At 44.5% G+C, this 21,487-nt stretch overlaps 1 protein-coding gene across 3 annotated transcripts in view; it reads right to left on the bottom strand.

Annotated features, from left to right (window-relative positions):
* RABGAP1L (RAB GTPase activating protein 1 like) overlaps window positions 1–21,487 on the bottom strand; it is a 248,130-nt gene that overhangs the window by 113,122 nt on the left and 113,521 nt on the right. For all 3 annotated transcript variants that reach the window (XM_069862589.1, XM_069862587.1, XM_069862588.1), the window contains one exon: window positions 4,531–4,644. In XM_069862589.1, the coding sequence (XP_069718690.1) occupies window positions 4,531–4,644 (114 nt within the window). The remainder of the gene's footprint in view (window positions 1–4,530; window positions 4,645–21,487) is intronic.

Here is a 21,487-nt window from a genome sequence, read left to right as displayed (position 1 = left end):
AGACATTTTCATATTTCAATTACACAGCAAAGAAAGCCAAAATCCCATATTGGAGCTCATTCAGCATCAGCTTTGCTACAAAACCAGTCTATACCTGAAAGGGGCCTACAAGAAAGCTGGAGAGGGACTATTCATAAAGGCTTGGAGTGATAGGATGAGGGGCAATGGGTATAAACTGGAGAAGGGAAGACTTACAATAGACATTAGGAAGAATTTCTGCACTACGAGGGTGGTGAGGCCCTGGCCCAGGTTGGCCAGGGAAGCTGTGGCTGCCCCATCCCTGGAGGTGTTCAAGGCCAGGTTGGATGGGCCTTGGGTAATCTTATCTAGTGGGATGCCCCTGCCACGGGCAGGGAGGTTGGAACTAGATGATCTTTGAGGTCCCTTCCAACCCTAACTATTCTCTGATTCTATTATTCTACTAATGTGGGTACCAGCAAACAAACAGAATGCCAGCTGGAGTGTTTCCTTTCACAGTAACCCAGCTACCACACTGACCCTGCACACAAAACCTTCATGGAAGTACGAGCAGGACTAGGAAAAAACTATAAATTTGATCAACCAAGGAGATAAGTATTTAATGACGAAATAAATCATGATACATGTGATTCATATCCCTCCACGATACCTTTGTTTACTGGGAAACACTAATAGCAACTTTGCATCTCTGAAAAATAATTCAACCACTTAGCAAAAACCATGGAAGCGTCGTGTCTGTTTGCCCAGTAAGACCCTTTGATAGCTAATCTGATGGACTGCTCTACGACTCGCTCCCTTTCTCCTATCAAAGTCACAGGGATTGTTTGCCAGGATTACTTTAGCCAGAAAATTAGAGAAAGCACGTCTCACGTTAAATCCTACGCCGCACACCCTCCAAGCAGTGGATTGGACCACTTCTGCCAAGCGCTTTGGTTCCCTCGAGCATCGAGCTGTTAACTACATCTGCATGCGTGGAAATAGGTCGAGTATACTATTCTGTTATGAACTGTAATGCAGAGAACGAGCACTTCAAATAGAGCTGGAATTCATATAGTATTTGAGCAGAAGGTGAGCAAGGAACAGCACTGCTTCCCCAAAGACACTTGCTCTGTGCAACTCACGCTTCTGCGATGTCCTCAGGTGAAACTTCCAATCCCGAATCTGGAACTCTCTTCCTTCCTTATCATTGTTGTCAGCCTTAAAGTTTATTTTTAGATACTTTGTCACATAAATGTTCTGCAACTGAAAAAGTTTCCATCTTTCCTGATTTCCTACTGTTCTGAAGAAGAGATTAAGAGACGGAACTAAAACTGACAGACCCGTTAAAATGAGGCACTGAGCTTTTAATGGTTTTCTTTTTTATCTGACAGCTCAGATCATCTCTCATTTCAGTGGGGCATGAAGAAAACGCTCTTCATCTTGTTACCCTTCCACTTCAGGACAGACCTTTTCCAGCCTTATTCAACAATCCCATTTTTCAAATACCTTGCTTTCATGTTAGAAGAAGAACCAGCACCTCTGTTAAAAGTTATCGTGGTAATATAAACCAGCCACAACGTCACTCTCAACACTGACTTTTATATTTTTCTTATGGAATGACAAGATTAAAAGCAAATTAACTTGCTTTTAACAATATTTCTTTAAAACTCACCACATCAATCACAACCTCAAGGTCCAGTTAGACCTGGCCACAGACAGGTCATTTGTAGAACATAGTGATGGCCTCTTTAGAAAGTGCAAGGATGAAGGCAAAGGAACTGCCTAGAAATCCACCCAGCAGTCATGTGTGATCTCTGTACTGGCAAGGAGGTAGAAGCTGTCAAGAATAAAATCAGTACACTTATGAATAATTCAATGCTGAAGCCTGGATATGGCTGTTTTACAAGGAAGCAATCCTTCCCAGATCCTTCTTCGAACCAACAAGCACATAAAAGGGTGAGGCAGCCAGTAGACTCTACTAGGATTCTCAGGAAGCCTTCAACAAGAACTCTTCCCAAAGGCTTTTTTAGGGAACTGCACTGTCACACAAAGTCCTCTTATGCCCCCAAACAATTGCTTAAAGGATAGAAAGCAAAGGGCAGGAATAAATAATCCATTTGTACCCACAGAATGAAGGTGAGGTTGCTCACAGAACCTTACAGAAAGCTGTGCTAGGGCTGATGCTGTTGAAAATACTCACAAATCATACAGAACACATAAAAATAGCACAGTAATGAAGACTGCCGATGAGACGAATCTTCCTGGAGCAGTAAATTAAAAGCTGACTGCAAAGATGCTATGCAGAAAGTGTTCATATCAAGAGAAAGTGGCAAAGTAGCAGAGGTCATTCGACTGTAGATAAATGCAAACTGCTTCACAGGAAAAGCAGTCCTCAAGCTGATGTGCACACTGCCTGACTGTGATGTACGGCCGTCAAGAAAAGAGCAGCAACATCTGCAGCATTTTCCTCTGCACGAGCAGGAGAGGCCCCGACAGCAGGGAAGGTTCCCAGCTTTGGAAGACAAATAGAATTATCCACCTTTACTTCAAAAACCCAGGTCTGAGATCTCGGCCTCTGTGAAGCTGCCTGTGAGGCAGAGAATTCCTCTAAGTCGCCTCTAGTTCAGAGAGATTCATTCCCTTATCTTCTCTTTATTAAACAAAATAGACTGAGATAGTCATTCACGAAAAAGAATTTTTCTTTCCAAAGTATGTTCCTAAACCCTTTCATCATCCTCATGAACTTCTACAGAGCCTTTTCAATGCAGAAGTAGTTATCTGCAATTCTGGACAAAGTAATCAAAAGCAGCTACAACAGCTCTAAAATACTGAGTTCCTCAAGTCATTCTGTTCCTATGCAAGATTCATCCAGTTATCCAGGGAAGCTGTGGCTGCCCCATCCCTGGAGGTGTTCAAGGCCAGGTTGGATGGGCCTTGGGCAGCCTGATCCAGTGGGAGGTGGAATTAAATGATTTTAAGCTCCCTTCCAACCCAAACTATTCTATGATTCTAAGATTCTACACAGACTTCTACACTTCATCACTTCCCATCCCCTTTTTCCTCTGTGTCATCAAGGGATCATCAGAAATGACTTTTCTGCTTTCTCCTAGGTGACTAACCAGAGTATATCGAATGAACAAGGAATCTTCATCACATCTTCTCTGAAGTGCATGTATTCACTGCTGATGGTTGGTAACCTGCTTGCTAGCCAGGTTTTTTTTAATTCTTTAATAAGTGCCTTGTTCATGCTCCAGCTTGGCCAGCGTTCACACAGCTTTACAAGGCTGACTACACAATCTACAACTTCTTGACAAAATTACCTTCACCAATGAAAACTGTATTTTTTTCTTATTAGCCTGTCAAGATCTATTTTGAGTAAACTCATAGGCATTCATTATAATATACTTCTCACATTTAATTTTGATAAGCTGAATGCTATTCCATCATTTTTCACTTAACTGGTATCAAACTGACAACCCCACAATTATTTGCATTGTCCTAGTTATTCTTTTCCAAGATTGGCACAGGAGTGGGTTTCTTGTAGCCATCTAGAGCCCTTCAAGGTGAGGAAGAAATCAGTATAATTGGTTCAAAGTTCTCTCTGCTCCTTTATTTTTCATTTTGTTCTTTTTTAGCGCAAATTACTCAAGACAATGAACTTCAATATATGTAACCTAAGCAGCTATATTTAACAGGCGTCCAAATTATTGTTTGAATAGGAGTCTCTCTCAACACAGAATCTATCTGGAGAACCGGAATACGTATCATTATACCCCAAAGGCAGGACATTTTTCTCCTTGTTATGACAAGTCCATCATTTCTGTCTATTAAACAACTGGAGTGGAAAAAGAGTAACCAGGAAAAGGAAGGGAAGTGGAAATGGCTTTGTCTAAGGCAATCATGCATTCTGCACATAAAAAAATGTAAAATGAAAACCGCCTGCCAGAAACATTACCATGTCTGTGACTGACAGCCAGAGAACTCTCCTCTGAGCTACAATATTCCCCCTTCTGGATCCCTCCTGAGAAACCAACATCTGTCTGCGCAAGCTGGACAAATCTATTCATTTAGTGCCTCAACTTCCCCAAGTGCACGGAAAAGATTATATTTTCCTTTGATCTGAGGTGACCTGAGAGCTATGAGTGAAAAGCTACACGCGCACACTGCTTGGGGAAAGGTCAGCTAACTTGCTCTCTGGATAATTATATAGAGACATGCCCGCTTAACCTCACAGCCAAGCTTGCTCCAGGGGTTCCTCTTCCTCCACTAGAAATAAAGTTCTAGTACATCGCAATTCTGCTGAAGCAGAGCTCTGATACCAAAGCGCCCATCAGCAAAGCTAGCATGAGCCTGGCTCTTCTCAGACGCATCTCAGGAGACATAAAATGTAAGGTTATAAAAAGTACCTCAGGATATCCAGGGCTGCAGAAATACTACACCCTCCCCACGCAATCCAAATAAAGCTCTAAAATCTTATTGATCAGTGACTGGGATCAGACCAGGGTTAGCAGGGCAAAATGCAGTCATAGCAGAATGTAGAACATCCTTTAAAATGCAGAGTACTGATTGTACCTTACAGATTTTGTATAGCGATTCCTGACCGTCTCCTTCTGTATCTTTGAAATAATCGTGGGCTGGAAATGTACGGTGAATATCTCGTGTGATGACGCTCTCTTGAGCAGAGTCCTGTAAAAAGGAGAGACAAATCATGAAGTACTAGCCTGCTACCAGTGTAATTAAACATAACAGAACATAAAACTGGATGTGCAGTCAACGTGGGAACATTAGATAAGTGCTTTACTGACCCATCCCCTAAAAATGCTTTGAGAAGAAACCCAAAATCCTCTAGTCGCATGGGCAGTAATAATTTGACAGTTCAACAAGAGCAAAGTGGGATGTTTTCTGTCCTTCAGGCTTACAGTTCACCTCTAACACTCAAGGCCAACGATGTGATGTTTAATTGTCAATGCATTTCTACCACAGAACACAGGTTTTACTATATTCCTCTTGGAGCAAAAAGAAAAGAAAATTAGACTGTCTCTTGCAAGCTCAGAGATATTAATTTAAAATGTGTATCAGGCTGCCACAAAACCAGTGTTAATTCCAAATCAGATGTGTTGCTTAGAAATGTTCAAAGTTTACCATTCTGTGATCTGTAAAAAAACAAAACAGAAGTACCAGAAAATGTTACCCCTCTGCAATCCAACACCATTTTCACACTGCCTACCGACAAGGGGTAAGTTTGGGTGCCTGAACCCAAACTAGCAGCCCAGAAATCTCACCCAGAAAGCAGCTGCCACCCCTGAAGGACAAGAGCCTGCTGGAAGTCAAGCATCATCTTTGCAGGCTGCAGGTGGATGATGTGCACACACAACGACAGCTAAAACGACACCCAGTGCCCACAGTTAAGCAACTGAGTTGCCCCCTGGATGTGCACAGGTCTGTCGACAAAGAAGCAATTGCCTGCAATACTGCATTTCTATAAAGAGATGGAAATCATCGCAATCAGACCTAAGAAAGAGCACGATGTGTATGAGAAAGTGCCATCAAAACACTAGAGCCAGAACCACTGCAGGTAATCAATTATCTTGTGTTCCATCACCCTCAGTGTGAGACAGCACCTTCAGGTTGGTGCTCTTCTCTGTTACCTCTGTAATCCTAAAGGAAAAAGCAACAGAATCCTCTTCCGTGCCTTAGAAAATAAATCCTTTATAAACACTTTTACCTTGACAACAAAATATCCGTTACAGAAGAGCTTCTAAACCTTCAGATTACAGTTTGTAATCCAGGGCTCTCCATAAAAAAAGCTTCTTTACACCTACAGGAGTCGGCAACCAGGTAATCTCTGGAGTTGAGTTGGTTTCCCAGTTGCCATACGGTAAAGGGGCTGAGCCAGGGATCCATCGCAATTCCCTCTACGGTTCCCTCTGGGCCCAGCCATGACCAATACACACAGAGACATCACCCTGGGCTGTACCGGGCTTTCTTTAAATCTCATTTCTTCCATTCTCCTCCGCCTCTCATGTCCTGTAATTCTCTCACAACAAACGATGTTTTCATATTTCCTGCACATCCCTCACTGCACGCAGCGTAGCCTCCCAGTCCTCGCACGCAGAGGTCCTCCTCTTCCTTCTCTCTCAGGTCTCTCCCTGAAGTTCACAGCTTCTCTGAATCTTTGCCATCATTTACTCACCCATTTATGATCTACCAGTGACCTCAACCGTTGCTTTCCTTTTGCTCGACAATAACCTCCTTGGTACAAGACAAGAACACAATCCGTAGCTTGTAAAATACCAGGCATATCGTTACGTGCTAAGAAAAGGAAAGTGTCTGAAAAGAGGTGATGCTTTTATTATGTTAACTAGCACTGCTGGAGAAAATAAACACACTTTTGTGCTTTCACCAGGTTACCATCGTGTCTTTCAGGGTACTTAAGCATTATGCAACTACTGGTGACCAAAACCAACCACAAGGTCTTAATCACATGCAACAAAACACAGAATAATAGTAGAAATTTAATAATAAGTGGTTCTCTAACCAGATTTCTTCAATGAGTATTTACACGGCTTCCAAACACAAGAGAGGCTAAATAATTGTAGTCTTCCTCCCAGATTGATCAGACAATTCAGTTACATTGAGAGAAAATGCCTTAAATAGCGTTTAATATCCGCCCCGTATGGCAAGCACGGTTCCTGAGTCCATCGTAAACATCTTTTAGGTTAAGTCTTCAGCATAAATTAGAAAAGACCCAAGCATTTTAAAGGAAGTTATAGGAAAGCCACCACTTCCAGCACATACATCACTTGTCTGTCAAGCAGAGAGATCGTGTCTGACTTCCCTCGTTGTAGTGAGAGGGGTGCTGACCTCTTCCCCCTGGCAGCCAGTGACTGGACGAGGGGAAATGGCCTCAAGATATGCCAAGGGAGATTTAGGTCGGATATTAAGAATTTCTTTACTGAAAGGGTTGTTAAGCACTGGCAGAGCCTTCCAGGGAAGTGGTTGAGTCATCACCCCTTGGAGGTGTTTAAAAGACAAGTAGTACTTGGGGCATGGTCTAGTGGCAGGCTTAGCAGGGCTGGATGGATGGTTGGACTCGATGATCTTAAGGGTCTTATCCAATCAATACCATTTCATGATTCTGTGATCTGAAATGTGATAAACCTATAATCTAAGAGAAGCAAGAAATTAGTCTAGAGTGAAGGTCAGTGCAAAATTGTTCTTAAAAGATGTAAAAAATATTTTGGTTAGGTTTCCATCTTTTTCCAGAGAGCACTGCTCTCAGGGGTACCACGGCAGAGAAGTTTGCACTTATCCTAATGCAGGTTTTCAGAGGATTTTTACTCTTCTGAAAGCCATGATTAGTTAATTTCTTATGAAAGAACGTGAAGGTGAGATGGCTATCAAAGCATTCAGAGCTTTAATGATCTTTCTCGCTTTGAATAATCATTTCTGCACTGCCAACTCAGAGAAACAATACTCTACTGAGAAAAAGAATTATCTTCATACGTCAACTATTTGACAGCTGACATCCTACTGAACAAGCTCTCTACTTTGAGTCGTCTCACTTTGAAAACAGCCAAACTGCTGCAACTGTGAGGCAACTGCTTCGGGGCATCGATTCTGAAGTATTAGGATGCTGCTGAATGTGGACATCTGATGCCAGAAGGCAGATTGACATAGGGGTACAGAAGAGAACAGAAATATATTTACATTAAATAAATGTTGTAAGAAAATTAAGGGCACACGGGCACTCAGAATTAAGAAATACAGACTAATCTTTATGCATGTATGTAAGGAACTATGTTTTCGTTAAGAACACTTCACAGGCACTCCATAAAGAACCTCCGCGCATTTATGGCTCTGTGCGTACTCGTTCTGGTCAGGAATTACGATTAGGGAGCAGAAGGACTCCTGTAGGTAGAGCCACGCTTCCTTTGTCACAAGAATTGGAGGATAAGTATGGCCTGAGCCAGAAGAATGTAATAAAGGAAGAAAAATCTCTTGGGACATAACATCTCAACGCTGTGTTAAGACTCAGATCCCTTTCCCACTTCTGCTCAAAAGTTCTTACATGAAACCGGGCACATCACTTAGACAAAAGATGCCACGAGTGATCACCAGAGTTTTCCTTACTCGTCACAGAATCACAGAATCACTTGGTTGGAAAAGACCTTTGAGATCATTGAGTCCAACCATCCCTGTCCACTGCTAAACCAGATCCCTGAGCACTTTGTCTGCCCAGCTTTTAAATCCCTCCAGGGATGGGGACACCACCACTGCCCTGGGCAGCCGCTCCAGTGCCTGAGAACCCTTTCAGTGAAGAAATTTTCCCTAATATCCAATCTGAACGTCCCCTGGTACAACCTGAGGCCATTTTTTCTCATCCTCTTGCTTGTTACTTGAGAGAAGAGCCCAGCAACCACCTCACCACAACAGGAGCTTTCTGGGAGCTCAGAGAGCGATGAGGTCCCCCCTCAACCTCCTCTTCTCCAGGCTAAACACCCCCAGGTCCCTCAAATGCTCCCACAACCCCCTTCCCTTCTCCGGACGTGCTCCAGCCCCTCAATGTCTTTCCTCACCGAGGGGCCCAAAGCTGATCCCCGGATTCGAGGTGCGGCCTCCCCAGCGCCGAGTCCCGGGGCCGATCCCTGCCCTGCCCCACAGTCCCTCAGCTGCCCCTCCTCGGGTACCTGCAGCCCCACAGCCTCTTACAGGACGAGAGGGAATGGCCTCAAGCTCCACCAGGGGAGGTTTAGGCTGGACATTAGGAAAAAATTTTTCACAGAAAGGGTCATTGGGCACTGGCAGAGGCTGCCCAGGGAGGGGGTTGAGTCACCTTCCCTGGAGCGGTTTAAGGCACGGGTGGACGAGGTGCTAGGGGACATCGTTTAGTGTTTGATAGGAATGGTTGGACTCGATGATCCAGTGGGTCTCTTCCAACCTGGTTATTCTATGATTCTATGATTATTATCCGGTATGGATAAATGCAGAATTACCTACGGCTGCAATTAAAGGAATCCAAGAGTTTATTGTGAATGCCAAAAAAACCCTAAATCAGGTCACAGGTGACTCAAACCAAGCAGTACTTCTGACCTCGACCTTCTTGTGCGCTGTTTCCCTGGTTAATAATAAGTCCCCGTCTCAGCAGGGTGTCATGAAAATCAATTAACATTTTGAAGCACTGCGATACTGTAGTGGCAAGTCCTAGAGAAATGTCAAAGAAGAAAATAATAACTTCATCCTCAAATCCTGGTCTGAATCGTACGTAGTAAGGCAGAGGGTCACACAAGGAAAAACAACAAGGGGGAAGAAAATAACAAAATAAAGAGCTGCTCATTAGATAAGCGTTATTCCTTCTGTACAAGACAAGGTAGAGATCCTGGGAAGAAGACAACCCAGAACTGCAGAACTGCGTGTGATCACGAGCATTCTGCATCGGAGTTGACAATTTTCATACTGTACTCCTTAGCTTCCAAAGGCTTATCTCTAATCTTTCTGAACTCCTTCAAGTTTGGGTTTATCGCATACGTTTATATGCAAAAGCAATATGGTTTTTATGTGCTGCATTCACCTTACTGGACCCGTTTAAAAGGTCTGCAGCTCTGGTGAGGTTCAAACAGCTGATGTTGCATCAAATTGTTCTGCCTGTGCTCCATCTCTTCAGCAGCTAAAAGCAGCCCAAACCCAGAGTACCAAGGAAAGTAAGAAGAGGGAAAAAAACCATCAAAATGGACTTTCAACATCTAAAACTAGCATGGCCTGGAAATCTGGAGTGTCCCGCTCCTTCAAGGTTAAATACTGACATTTTTCTACATGTCGTACAGAAAGTAAAACTTCCCAGGCTGCTGCAGGGCTTCATCTCTCTTGTCTAGCCAGAGACATATGATGTGCAAACACACCAGCCGCTAATAGCAGGAGTTAGAGGTACCTACAATAAATCCATGCCTCTTAATCCTGAGGAGCTGTAAATTTAAATACTGCCTTGCCAAGTGCACATTATTGGATGCTATGGCATTGTTTCAGCAACCTAAGCACTTTGCTGAAGGAACAGATTTCTTGCATATTGCTTATTTCGTTCCTTAAAGCTCTTTATGTTCTTGTACAGTTCCACACCAGCACCCGTGGGAATACGAATAACTTTAAACTCTCTAAAACACAACCACAAAGAGGCAGCAACTACATGACAGAAAAAGCAGATGAGGTCAATCAGGATGGGCTTGAAACGAGCTGCACAGCTGGCACGGAGCTCTGCCCCTTGTTATTAACGGCATCCTCCCAGACTCACGCCCTCGGGGAAGCCTGGCATCATGTTGTGCCACCATCCGAACACACAACATCATCGACCCCTCTTCTCTCAGCATTTCCCACGTGTGGGACAACCCTCCAAGCAGAACACGTGGTCCAAGAAAATCTCAGGTTCCCTTCCAATCAGACTTTGGGGAAAAATAAATAATCGATAGCTCTTCCTTTTAAAAACATTGGATAAATGAGGTTTGGCTTGTGCTCAGTTCTTCCATAGCATTTCTGTAATACATACCTCGCAGTTCAGCTCTTCTCTAAAAATAGATTTTCCTTCAATCATCATCAGCTTTTATTCAGCTGCGAGCATACAATGCTCAAGGAGAACTAATTAACCAAGAAACAGAAACTGAGAAAAAAGCCAAGGATTACTCTGTAGAGAGTATTTTTTTTTTTTAACGGTTACATATCAAGATATTTAGAATGAACAAAATATTTAGGTTAGTTCAGCAAACACGTCGGTCAAGTGAACCCTGCGAGTTCTGGCTGGTTGTCAGCTCTATCTGTCGCCGCTGCCGGCAGGAAGGAGCAGAAGCCCTCCCGGACACGGGGCCAAATCGATAGCGCAAAGCTGAGCAGTCCCGGGCTTCTGGCAGGTCACGCCTGCATCTAAATTTAGTGGCAGAGTCTCTCTCATCAGCATAATATTTTGGATTACTAACAGAGCTCTCCCCAAGGAAGGAGGCATCACCTTTTATCAAATTATCTCCCAGTCTTACCAAGCAGTGTTTGACAAGGCAGCGGGCAGCTGCTCATGCCTCAGATTTTGAAGAATTCCTGAGAGGATCCTCAGAAAAGCATCCACAATATGTCCCTTCACAGACTAGGAACAGAAAATTACCCGTGGCTTCTAAATACCTGATTCTCTAATGGTTGAAAAGCTCGTGGGCAGGGGCCCCAGGCGTTTTGACCCAGCGCCGCTGGGACCGGGCTGGCCATTAGCTCCGCAGGAACTATCCATTATTGATACGATTGGCCACACGAGTGCCAAGGAAATGGGCTCAACGCTTAAGTCAATCTTGGAAAGTACTTTGGGGGAGGAGGAGGAGGAGACCTGCTGAGGACACACTGACCGACTGCCCAGCGTGAGGTTGCGAACCCTCCCAGGAGCTGATTGTTTCCATCCGCAAGATGCTGGACAAGCTACAGACTAGGATCACAGCAAACAACAGCTCCAAGATCCTTACAGACTGCACGGAATAGAAGGTAGTACTAGAATAATCAAGGTATCTTCATAAACGTTATTCTGTATGTAGCTACAAAAAAAGAAAGTGATATTGTAGGAGCCGCAGGGCAAGGCAGAATCAGCTCAGACCTTACAGGGCTGAGCCATCAATCAGCACCGGAGCTGATGACATTTTTCTGTAAAAAATCACAGCAGCACCAGAGCAGACACAAAATGATCAATTCTGCACACACTCTCTTGTTCCAAACCCCCAAAAAATGGCCATGACCTTTCCTATCGTCGTGTTTTGTTTTCCCTTTCCCTCTCCTTTCTGTCCACCCTCCCTCCTTTGTACGCTACTGATACATAACTGATTCTCCTTACTCCGACGCATCTTCTCTGAAAAACGCGATCAAAACAAAACCGCTGCTTGTTCTCCTGGGCAGGAGATCCAGCTTTTGAACGCACCAGGCTCCATTTTCTGCCACTGGCACAGTACACCAATAATTCAGAGTGACTCCTCAACACGCTCCTTGCAATCTCCCCGCTCCCTCTCAAGGGCTACGGCACTCTGGACGCTGCCAGACGGGGTTGGGGGTCCTGTGGGATGTGCAGTTGGCATGAAGTACCCCATCTCTTCGTAGAACTAGATGATCGTTAAGGTCCCTTCCAACCCCAACTATTCTATGATTCTATGATGTTTGGGACTTTGGCTCACGTGATCTTTAGCAGATCCTTTCCTAGAGGCTGGAAAGAATCTTTTAGGCACTGGCTTCTGTCTCAGGTTTGCTTTTGTTTTTAACAGCTGTCACTTAGGAAGCGGAGGAAAGCACGTGGAGGTAGATTAGACCAAGCAAAAGGCATCTTATCCAGTTTACTTGTCATCATTTCACCCTTTCTCTCTGAAATGTGTATTCATTAACAGATAAGTAAAAAGTAATGCATATTTTAATGTTTGCTATGACAACACTGCTTTCACGTTTCCTTCACTGTGAAGGTACCTTGTTTTTTGAAAGTATGTACTGGTTTGAACCAGTCATCTTCCAGAACTATTAAGACCAACAGGCCCATTACAGAGTAATCCTCTGTATTCTTTGTATAAGAAATCCCCAGTCTGGTGGGTTTGTTGACTTGACAGCCTTGTGTATCACTCAGTATTGATATCAGACTACAAGACCAAAGACGATGGCTCTTTGGAAGCATGTAAGATCAAAGTCACTTTTCAAGATCTTAAAAGTCATGACTCCTGGAGACAATGTGTAAAATGAAGGCTATGGTCAGGGAGAAGGACAGACACAAGCACACAGTTTTAATTCCTGGCTCAGTCAGAATCTAACTCACTTGGGGAGGTATTGAATAGTGTGTATCATTCCTGAGCATCAAGCCCTCCCTTTGTAAATCTAGAGTGACAACATCCACAAAGATGCAATTAATGTGTCAAGCATTTTTACACCTAGCACAGAAGTCATTATGGAGGTACACTGGAAGGAAAAGTCACATAAGGCTCATATGTTGCCCATAATCACAGAATCACAGAACAGTTTGGGTTGGAAGGGATCCTTAAGATCATTCGGTTCCAATCCCTTGCGAAGACAGGGACACCTCTCACCAGTCACACTCTATATTGTTGCTGCTTTTTTAAGAAAACTCACAAAAAATGTGCTAGTCATCAACACTTTGGACAACACTTGATGCCCACCACCTCGCTCCTGATCCTTCCAAGCGTATGAGACATTGAAGACTGCAGTTATCCAGGTCTCTGCTGAGCAATCACTGTCATTACAGGTAGCACGTACTGCGAATGCAGTTCTGGAATTTGCTGCAAGGTGAATCGTAGATGTAAGCAGTTTAGAGAAGCTGATGCAGAGGGACTACAGATTGCCTTTAACCCTTTCCTCAAACCTTCTCCCAATTACAAGGAGAGAGAACGTAGAACCGGAACTTTCACCTCCTACCAGTACTACATGTAGCCAGATATAGGTTTAGGCAGATGCTGTCTCACCATGAGCTGTCAATATCTGAGCTTATTACTATAAGTCTTTAATACAATTTTAGATAAATTACTGAGCAAAAACACTGGAAGGAAGAGAATCACAAATGTTTAAGGTGGGAACAGACCTCTGGAGGTCATCTGGCCCAACCTGCCTGTTCAAGCAGGGCTACTTAGAACTGGGTGCCCAGAATCGTGTCCGGTCAGCTTTTGGATGTCTCTAACGATAGACACCCCACAACCTCCCCAGGCATCTTGTGCCAGTGCTCAGTCACCCACACAGTAAAAAAATCCCTTCCTATGCTCAGACATAGCCTCCTGCATGTCCCTTGCCTGTGGTCCTGTCACCGGGAACCACTGAGAAGAGCTCGGCTCCGTCTTCTTTACCTCCTCCCACTAGGTATTTATACACAACGAGAAGATCCACCTGAGCTTTCTCTGTTCCAGGCTAAGCAGTCCCAGCTCTCTCGGCTTCTTTTGGTAGGAAGGATGCTCCAGTCCCTTCACCTTCTCGTGGGCCCTTTGCTGGACCTCTGCAGCATGTCCATGTCTCCATCCCACTGGGGAGCCCAGAACTGGACCCAGTGCTCCAGGTGTGCCGAGCAGAAGTGAGGGCTCCCCTCCCTGAAAGTGCTGGCAGCTCTCCTCCTAATGCAGGAGGATGACACCATTGGCCTTCTACGCAGCGAGGGCCCAAAGGCTGTCTCCTTTTCATCCTGGTGTTCGGGTGGAAAACTGGTTGGATGGCCAGGCCCAGAGAGTGGTGGGAAATGGTGTGAAATCCAGCTGGAGGCCAGTGACAAGTGGGGTTCCCCAGGGCTCAGTGCTGGGTCCAGCCCTGTTCAGTGTCTTTATCAATGACCTGGATGAAGGCATCGAGTGCACCCTTAGCAAGTTTGCGGACGACACTAAGCTGGGTGGAAGTGTCGATCTGCTGGAGGGTCGGGAGGCTCTGCAAAGGGATCTGAACAGGCTGGACCGCTGGGCAGAGTCCAATGGCATGAGGTTTAACAAGGCCAAATGCCGGGTCCTTCACTTGGGACACAACAACCCTGAGCAGCTACAGACTAGGAGAAGTCTGTCTAGAAAGCTGCCTGGAGGAGAGGGACCTGGGGGTGTTGGTTGGCAGCCGACTGAATATGAGCCAGCAGTGGCCCAGGTGGCCAAGAAGGCCAATGGCATCTTGGCTTGGATCAGAAACGGCGTGACCAGCAGGTCCAGGGAGGTTATCCTCCCTCTGGACTCGGCCCTGGTGAGACCGCTCCTCGAATCCTGTGTTCAGTTCTGGGCCCCTCACCACAAGAAGGATGTTGAGGCTCTGGAGCGAGTCCAGAGAAGAGCAACAAAGCTCTTGAGGGGGCTGGAGAACAGGCCTGATGAGGAGCGGCTGAGAGAGTTGGGGGCGTTTAGCCTGGAGAAGAGGAGGCTGAGGGGAGACCTCATTGCTCTCTCCAACTACCTGAAAGGACGTTGTGGAGAGGAGGGAGCTGGGCTCTTCTCCCAAGGGACAGGGGACTGGACAAGAGGGAATGGCCTCAAGCTCCACCAGGGGAGGTTTAGGCTGGACATCAGGAAAAAATTTTTCACAGAAAGGGTCATTGGGCACTGGAACAGGCTGCCCAGGGAGGAGGTTGAGTCACCTTCCCTGGAGGGGTTTAAGGCACGGGTGGACGAGGTGCTAGGGGACATCGTTTAGTGTTTGATAGGAATGGTTGGAGTCGATGATCCGGTGGGTCTCTTCCAACCTGGTTATTCTATGATTCTATGATTCTATGTGTCCTCTAGTCCTTTTCTGCAAAGCAGCATTCCAGCCGGGTTTCCAGGGTGCTAGAACCTGTCCTGTCAACCAGCTCATTCCACTGCCTTGCTGATTCTCAAGCAAAATCAGCATTTTCAGGCTATGGAGATTTAATCCAGCCCAAGCCCTCAAGTCCCTCTCTTCCCAGCTGAGAGCCAGCAGTGTAATCGCAGCATGCAGCAAAGGATGGGTCGTGCCACAGAGCTCTGTGGGTCATCGGGTCCTTGGGGCTGTGTGGGGGCCACCAGAAGCAGCTCAGATTTTGCCTCTCTACATTGATCTAATTTACTCCTCTTGTCTGAAAACTGAAATTCACTTTCGATTCGGTGCCTCCTAAGACTCAGATCAATACAGCACTGACATCAGAAGGTATTTATCTGGTCACATACGGATCATAACAATAAAGACCAGACGGTGTGAAGACAGCATGGTGCACAATAACCCTAACTTCATTTCAAGTGTTACCAGGTTTCTCTGCACTGCTCTTTAGCACCCCTGAATGCCTCTCCAGCACTTCACGCAGGCACCGGAGAGGAACAAGCACATTTCAGATGGATGAAACTATTGTATGGGCTGCAATGCTTTCCAATCTGGATACTCATAGGTATTACAGAAAAGAATACAAGTAGGAGTCTTGTTTTCACTGCTCTTTCCAACAAGCATTACTGTATCTTGCATTATACTTCATCTTCATGTTTATCAACGGACCCTTTTAGATCTCATTTGGTTACAACGTGCGATCCCGCATTTATTTGACGTTAGCTCACTTAACACTTGACCTCCAGTGCCGTAACAGCGTATTTGCCACTTTTACCACCAAGTACGACTGTTACCTTGCAAATGGAAAGAAATATTAATCCAAAGATCTACTTAGAAGTGTATAAATGTGTCTCAGAGAATATTGCAAATAAAGATAGTTTCCTACTACTTCTGAATCCACATTTCAGTAACACCAGACATTCATTTACACATCCGTTCCCATCCATTCCTACCTAACATCCACATTTCTATGTAGGCAATGTTTATGAGTCACATAACATTTATATTTTTTTCTATTTTCAGAGGGCGTTCCTTCTGGAATACTCGGTAGCCTTTAGGTATCTACGGGTTTACAGACGAATAGCTTCTATTACTTCAGATGATTTGGCTCATAAAAATGAGACCTATCCAAGTTTTGGAATGTTCAGCATGGGAAGTTCAGTCTAGAAGGTAAAAAGCAATTAAATATGTTCTTTTTCTGTAAACTGGTATTTTGTGCTGTTTTAAAACTAAATGCCACATACGTTTATAAAGATGTGTATATCATCACTTTCAAGGAGGATAAAGCATGGTCAGAAGATCAAATAAGACCTGAAGAACACCACATGCCTCTCCTCCCAACCGCAAAGTAAGGACCAAACCACGACAACAAGATTATTTTAGAGGAGTTATCCTTATTGTTGCAAATGTAACCAAATGTCAAACAAAAGAAGTATCAACCAAGAGGAGAGCTGACAGCTTTTCCATAAAATTTGATGTGCATCCACGTTCAGACACAAACAACCCAGTTCAGATGAGTGGAGGTAGAAAACCATTGTCACAGACGCTCCTGTTTCACACCAGCTCAGTGAAAGCTGCATGTGCTGCCGGCAGCTGCTGAAACTTTAGTTCATGGGTAAGAAACAGTGGAAAACAATAGAAAAAACCCAAACAAGTGCAGTAAGTCATTGCAAGTATGGTAACACAGCGATCCTGCTGTGTTAGTGTAGTGAAATCTAATCTTTGGAGCAGAAGGATGAGGAAGCTGCACAACCCAATGTGAACGGTACCTCATTTTGCTGCTTCACACGGGTATCCAATGCTTTTAACAGTGAAAAGACCTTAAAGGCATGCTTGAACTTTTGCTCAGCCCTGAAGCATACAGGCAGTTGGCCTAGATGGTTGTTTTAGGTCCCCTCCAACAGAACTACTCTATGCCATTTTATTCTAAACCTTCAAAGATGCAACCCTTTCGCCTCCACTCACCCCTCCGATCTCACAATTCCTGTCCAATACCTTCAGTGCAGCATAGAGGCTTCCAAATCACAGAAAACTATCTGAGGGCAGACAGTCCATGTGAGCTCAGCGTACAGTCAGAGGGACACTTCTACCAGCCGAAGGACCAGCTTATGGCACACAAATAGCCCCTCCTTTAGGAAAAAAATGAAATTAGCATATTCCTTTTGGTATACATTAACCAGGCTTGGAAAGCGTTATGGTGAACGTTCTCAGTGTGGATTTTTGCAATAGAAAACTCCCCATCTGCTCTATAACTGTGACCCAACTGCAGGGGCAACTCATCTAGCAATCCACAAAATCATAGAACCATAGAACCCCTTGGATGGAAAAGACCTTTGAGATCATCGAGTCCAACTGCACCTGTCCACTACTAAATCGCATCCCTAAGTGCTGCCTGTCTTTTAAATTCCTGCAGGGATGGTGATTCCACCACCTCCCTGGGCAGCCTCTGCCAGGGGTTGAGAACCCTTTTGGCGAAGAGATTTTTTCTGACGTCCAGTCTGAACCTGCCCTAGTGCAGCTTGAGGCCATTTCCTCTCGTCCCATCACGTGGGTGAGGAGACCAACACCCTCCTGTCTACAACCTCCCTTCAGGGAGCTGTGGATAGTGAAAAGGTATCAGCATCCTTTTCTCCAGGCTAAACAATCCCAGTTCCCTTCTTACAAAACCCGGACTCGTTACTTTAACAGGCAGCACACACGTTGATTGCAGCATTAGCAACGTTGAGCCTTACCAGCACTTGCACCTTCTCAAACCCAAGACAGAAAACTAAATCTGCTGTTACAAAAAGCTGGGTTAAAGGCTCTCATGGAGAGATTAAGCAGAGGGAAAAGATTAACATCCCACTACGTAAACGTCTGTCAAGACAGAATACAAAAGATGGAAAATACTGAAAACATAGAAAACATATAAAACCAGATCTGATTCTGTACAGAACACGGTCCAAAGTTTTCCATTAACGATCTGCAGCTTCTTCTGCAAAGACTCAGTGAGCGTAAACACAGATTGCTATTTATAGGGAAAACAAAACTGTGTGTCCAGGAAACACCTGGAGTCTCTCACTCTGATCTGCTCTGTACTTTTCTACATGACAGACAACAGTTCCTCAAGTTTTCTCTTCATCGTAAAATATTTCATCTCTAAAGATAAAGGTATTTGCAAAGCATTTCACTTGACATATAATTTCTTGCAAAGCTATCAGAAAATTACGGTATAGTATTAATAATGAATATTTAATTAAACAAATCACAATATACGTCTCAGACCAAGGAAGAGAGCTATTCATTTAACAGATAATGCCAGCTTTATAATTGAAAAAGCTTTCATCTAACTTTTTTTAACCGGTTCAATCTACCTGCACGTTGTGGGTCTGTGCCATGGCTCACCAGCAGTTAACACATTCAAGTTCCCATCCCATTAGGTTTAGTTCTGCCTTGCTTTGTGTCATAGGAAAAAAAGATAAAATCTAGAAGTTCAGCCTGAAGACAGATTTTAACGTTCTCTCTATACTTTCCCTGCAGCTAAATTTGCAGGGAAGGGAGCAATAGAACAATTATAAAGAAGTTCTGCCCAGTCTGGGATCCAGTGTCGGTCACAAATCAAAACCCAACCCAAACCAGAACAAACACCAGGGATACATCAAACCTCATGTACCCTGACAGTAACTTTTAAGGGACCTTATATTACTTCATATCCTCTAAAGACCTCATCAGAAATCAAAGTGGGGGGCTGAGTGAGAAGGGGCAGATCGCAGATCCCGAATTCAGCACCCCTGATTTCAGCCTCAGAGACTACTCGAGCCCACTGGAGGGTGGGTGGTGTTCCACCTCTGGTCACACACACACAAGGCCCAGGTTTGCAATGGCCAGGAGATGTTATCTTGGTGTACTGTCCAGCTGACCTCATGATTATCTTTCCTCCACGAAGCACAAGTTAGATTGGGCTACAAAGAGGATAAAACCCAATCCATACAGCCTTTTTTAGTAAGGAAAAGGACTGCAACCCAATAGTACCGATTGTCCCTAATTCTCAAGCCCATCGAATAATTCATCAATCCACATTTTAGGTCAATCATAGAATCCTAGAATGGGTTGGGTTGGAAGGGACCTTAAAATCCATCCAGTTCCACCCCCTGCCATGGGCAAGGACATCTCCCACTGGATCAGGTTGCCCAAACCCCATCCAACCTGGCCTTGAACACCTCCAAGGACAGGGCAGCCATGACTTCATAATTAAAATCATATATTTAATCATAATTTAGAAAGTGAATAAGGCACATTATCCACATAAGTTATTTTCTTTCCAGACTCTTTGTTAAACTTTGTACTTCTAAGCATAGAACTGCTTGCAATTCCTCCTGACCTACCCTCTCGTGCTTGAATGTCCTTTAACATGAAAAAGCAAAATACTACTACACAAAATACCAACTTAAAAGAAGTATTTGTCATTCCTTTTGCAAATCTCCCAATCTTCTATCTTTCATAGGCACCCTAGATATGTCACATATTGTCGCTTCATAAAGGAAATCTACATAATGCATAAAACTTCAAATAAAATAGCTTTTGCTGGTTTTCCCAGTGCACCCTTCCAAGAAAGCAATGTAACATGCTACAAAAGGGCAATGCATTAAATTTGCAGAGGGGTCTTTTATTTGTCTTTGAAATTATTCATTATGAACAAATGCTCCAGGAGCAGACCTCATCAATAATTGACAGCATAAGATGAGGAACCTCGCAAGGGAGGAGTAAACAGTACTGGGAAACCTCTGAAGCAAAACAAGGATGAAAATGCTCCCAAACCACGCTGACAGGGGTAAGGTAACATTCCCACTCTGCACAGGCACTGGGATGATCACTGGGTGTAGCAGGCACAGGGTTTGGAATTGGGAGAGGTCTCCAGCTTCACAAAATAATACAAATCGGACACCCGACACCCAAATGCTACACGCAAATGCACCCAACACAGACTGAAGCACATTCTTCTCACTGGAGGTGCACAGTAAATGCATTTTTCAAAGGTATTTTTCACATTTACTTCCTAGTGGATCATGTAGAAACTCATTGATGATGTTGTGGAGTTGTTTTTCTGGCAGACAAGTGTGTATTTCTGGGTCTTTGAGAAGAAAAAACAAACCAAACCCTTAAGTATTTAACAGTTAATTTGTAGGCCAATAATTCTTCACGCTTCGTTAGGCTTACTACTTATTTTACAGCTGGCTCCCAGAGAGAGGAGGAGAGAATCTCTTACGAATGGACAGGCAATAATTACAGCCTGAGCGCTGTGAACACAGGAGACTGCACGGCAGTTACCACCCATCACTTCAAAGAGGAAGGGGTGAAAGCAAGTAAGGCATTTATTCTCGCTACCCAAACTAAAACAGAAGTAACAGCACTCTCTGAATCCATGAATTGTCTAAATCTCCCATTTTAAGAAGTTTTTAACACTAAAGAGGGACAACTGAAGCCACCGAAGGTACTGTCCAGGTTCTGTCATTACTTCTTTTTCAGCAAAACTACTAGATTTTTTCAAGATCTAAAGGGAAGGCTGTAACAGGAATGATGAGAAGCAATATAACGATGCAACTGCATTACAGAAAAGCTTGTATCTCCACCTTGCATGGCCAATAACTTGTAGAAGTGGGTTTGAGGAATAATTTTGGGAGGCCAAGCGATGGTAATTGAACCTGAAAAACAAATCCCAATCCTATTTGAAATGAAAGGAGTGAAAGGTACTGAGCATCCCTGCAAGCCAAAGGGCAAGTTACCCTGTGCCTCCATCAGCCACCCACTCCTCCACCACCAGGACGGCACCACCGCAGACGGGACCCCGGCCGGCGGCTGCTCCTCCCCTTGGCCCCGCACGCTCCCCTAGGCTAGCACCAGCACTTAGCTGATCACACGCTGAACTAATCTAGGCCACAGCTACCCCAGAGGAAAATATATCATTAATTTCCATCCAGGTCAGCTCCCTGATGTCTCCTCTGGCTGCTCACACGTGCTCCAGCGGCAGCGGAGAAGCAGAGGAGGTAGGAACGGTCAGCTGGCAGGCGAGAGGTCAGGGTTGCGGTCGCCCCAATTTAGATCAGCTGAAGCTGTCAAGGAACTCTCTACCTAAGCAGCTTTGCAAAAAGCAGCAGTTCTGAGCCATGGAAAATTTCACGCTGGACAAAGCTGAAAGACGTTTTGCAACTGAAAGTACTGGAAAGAGCATTTGGGGCAGAAGGTGCTAGCAGAGACGAGA

The sequence above is a fragment of the Phaenicophaeus curvirostris genome, chromosome 8, assembly GCF_032191515.1.
Source record: "Phaenicophaeus curvirostris isolate KB17595 chromosome 8, BPBGC_Pcur_1.0, whole genome shotgun sequence".
Lineage (NCBI taxonomy): Eukaryota > Metazoa > Chordata > Aves > Cuculiformes > Cuculidae > Phaenicophaeus > Phaenicophaeus curvirostris.
This window is presented reverse-complemented; position numbering and strand designations above follow the sequence as displayed.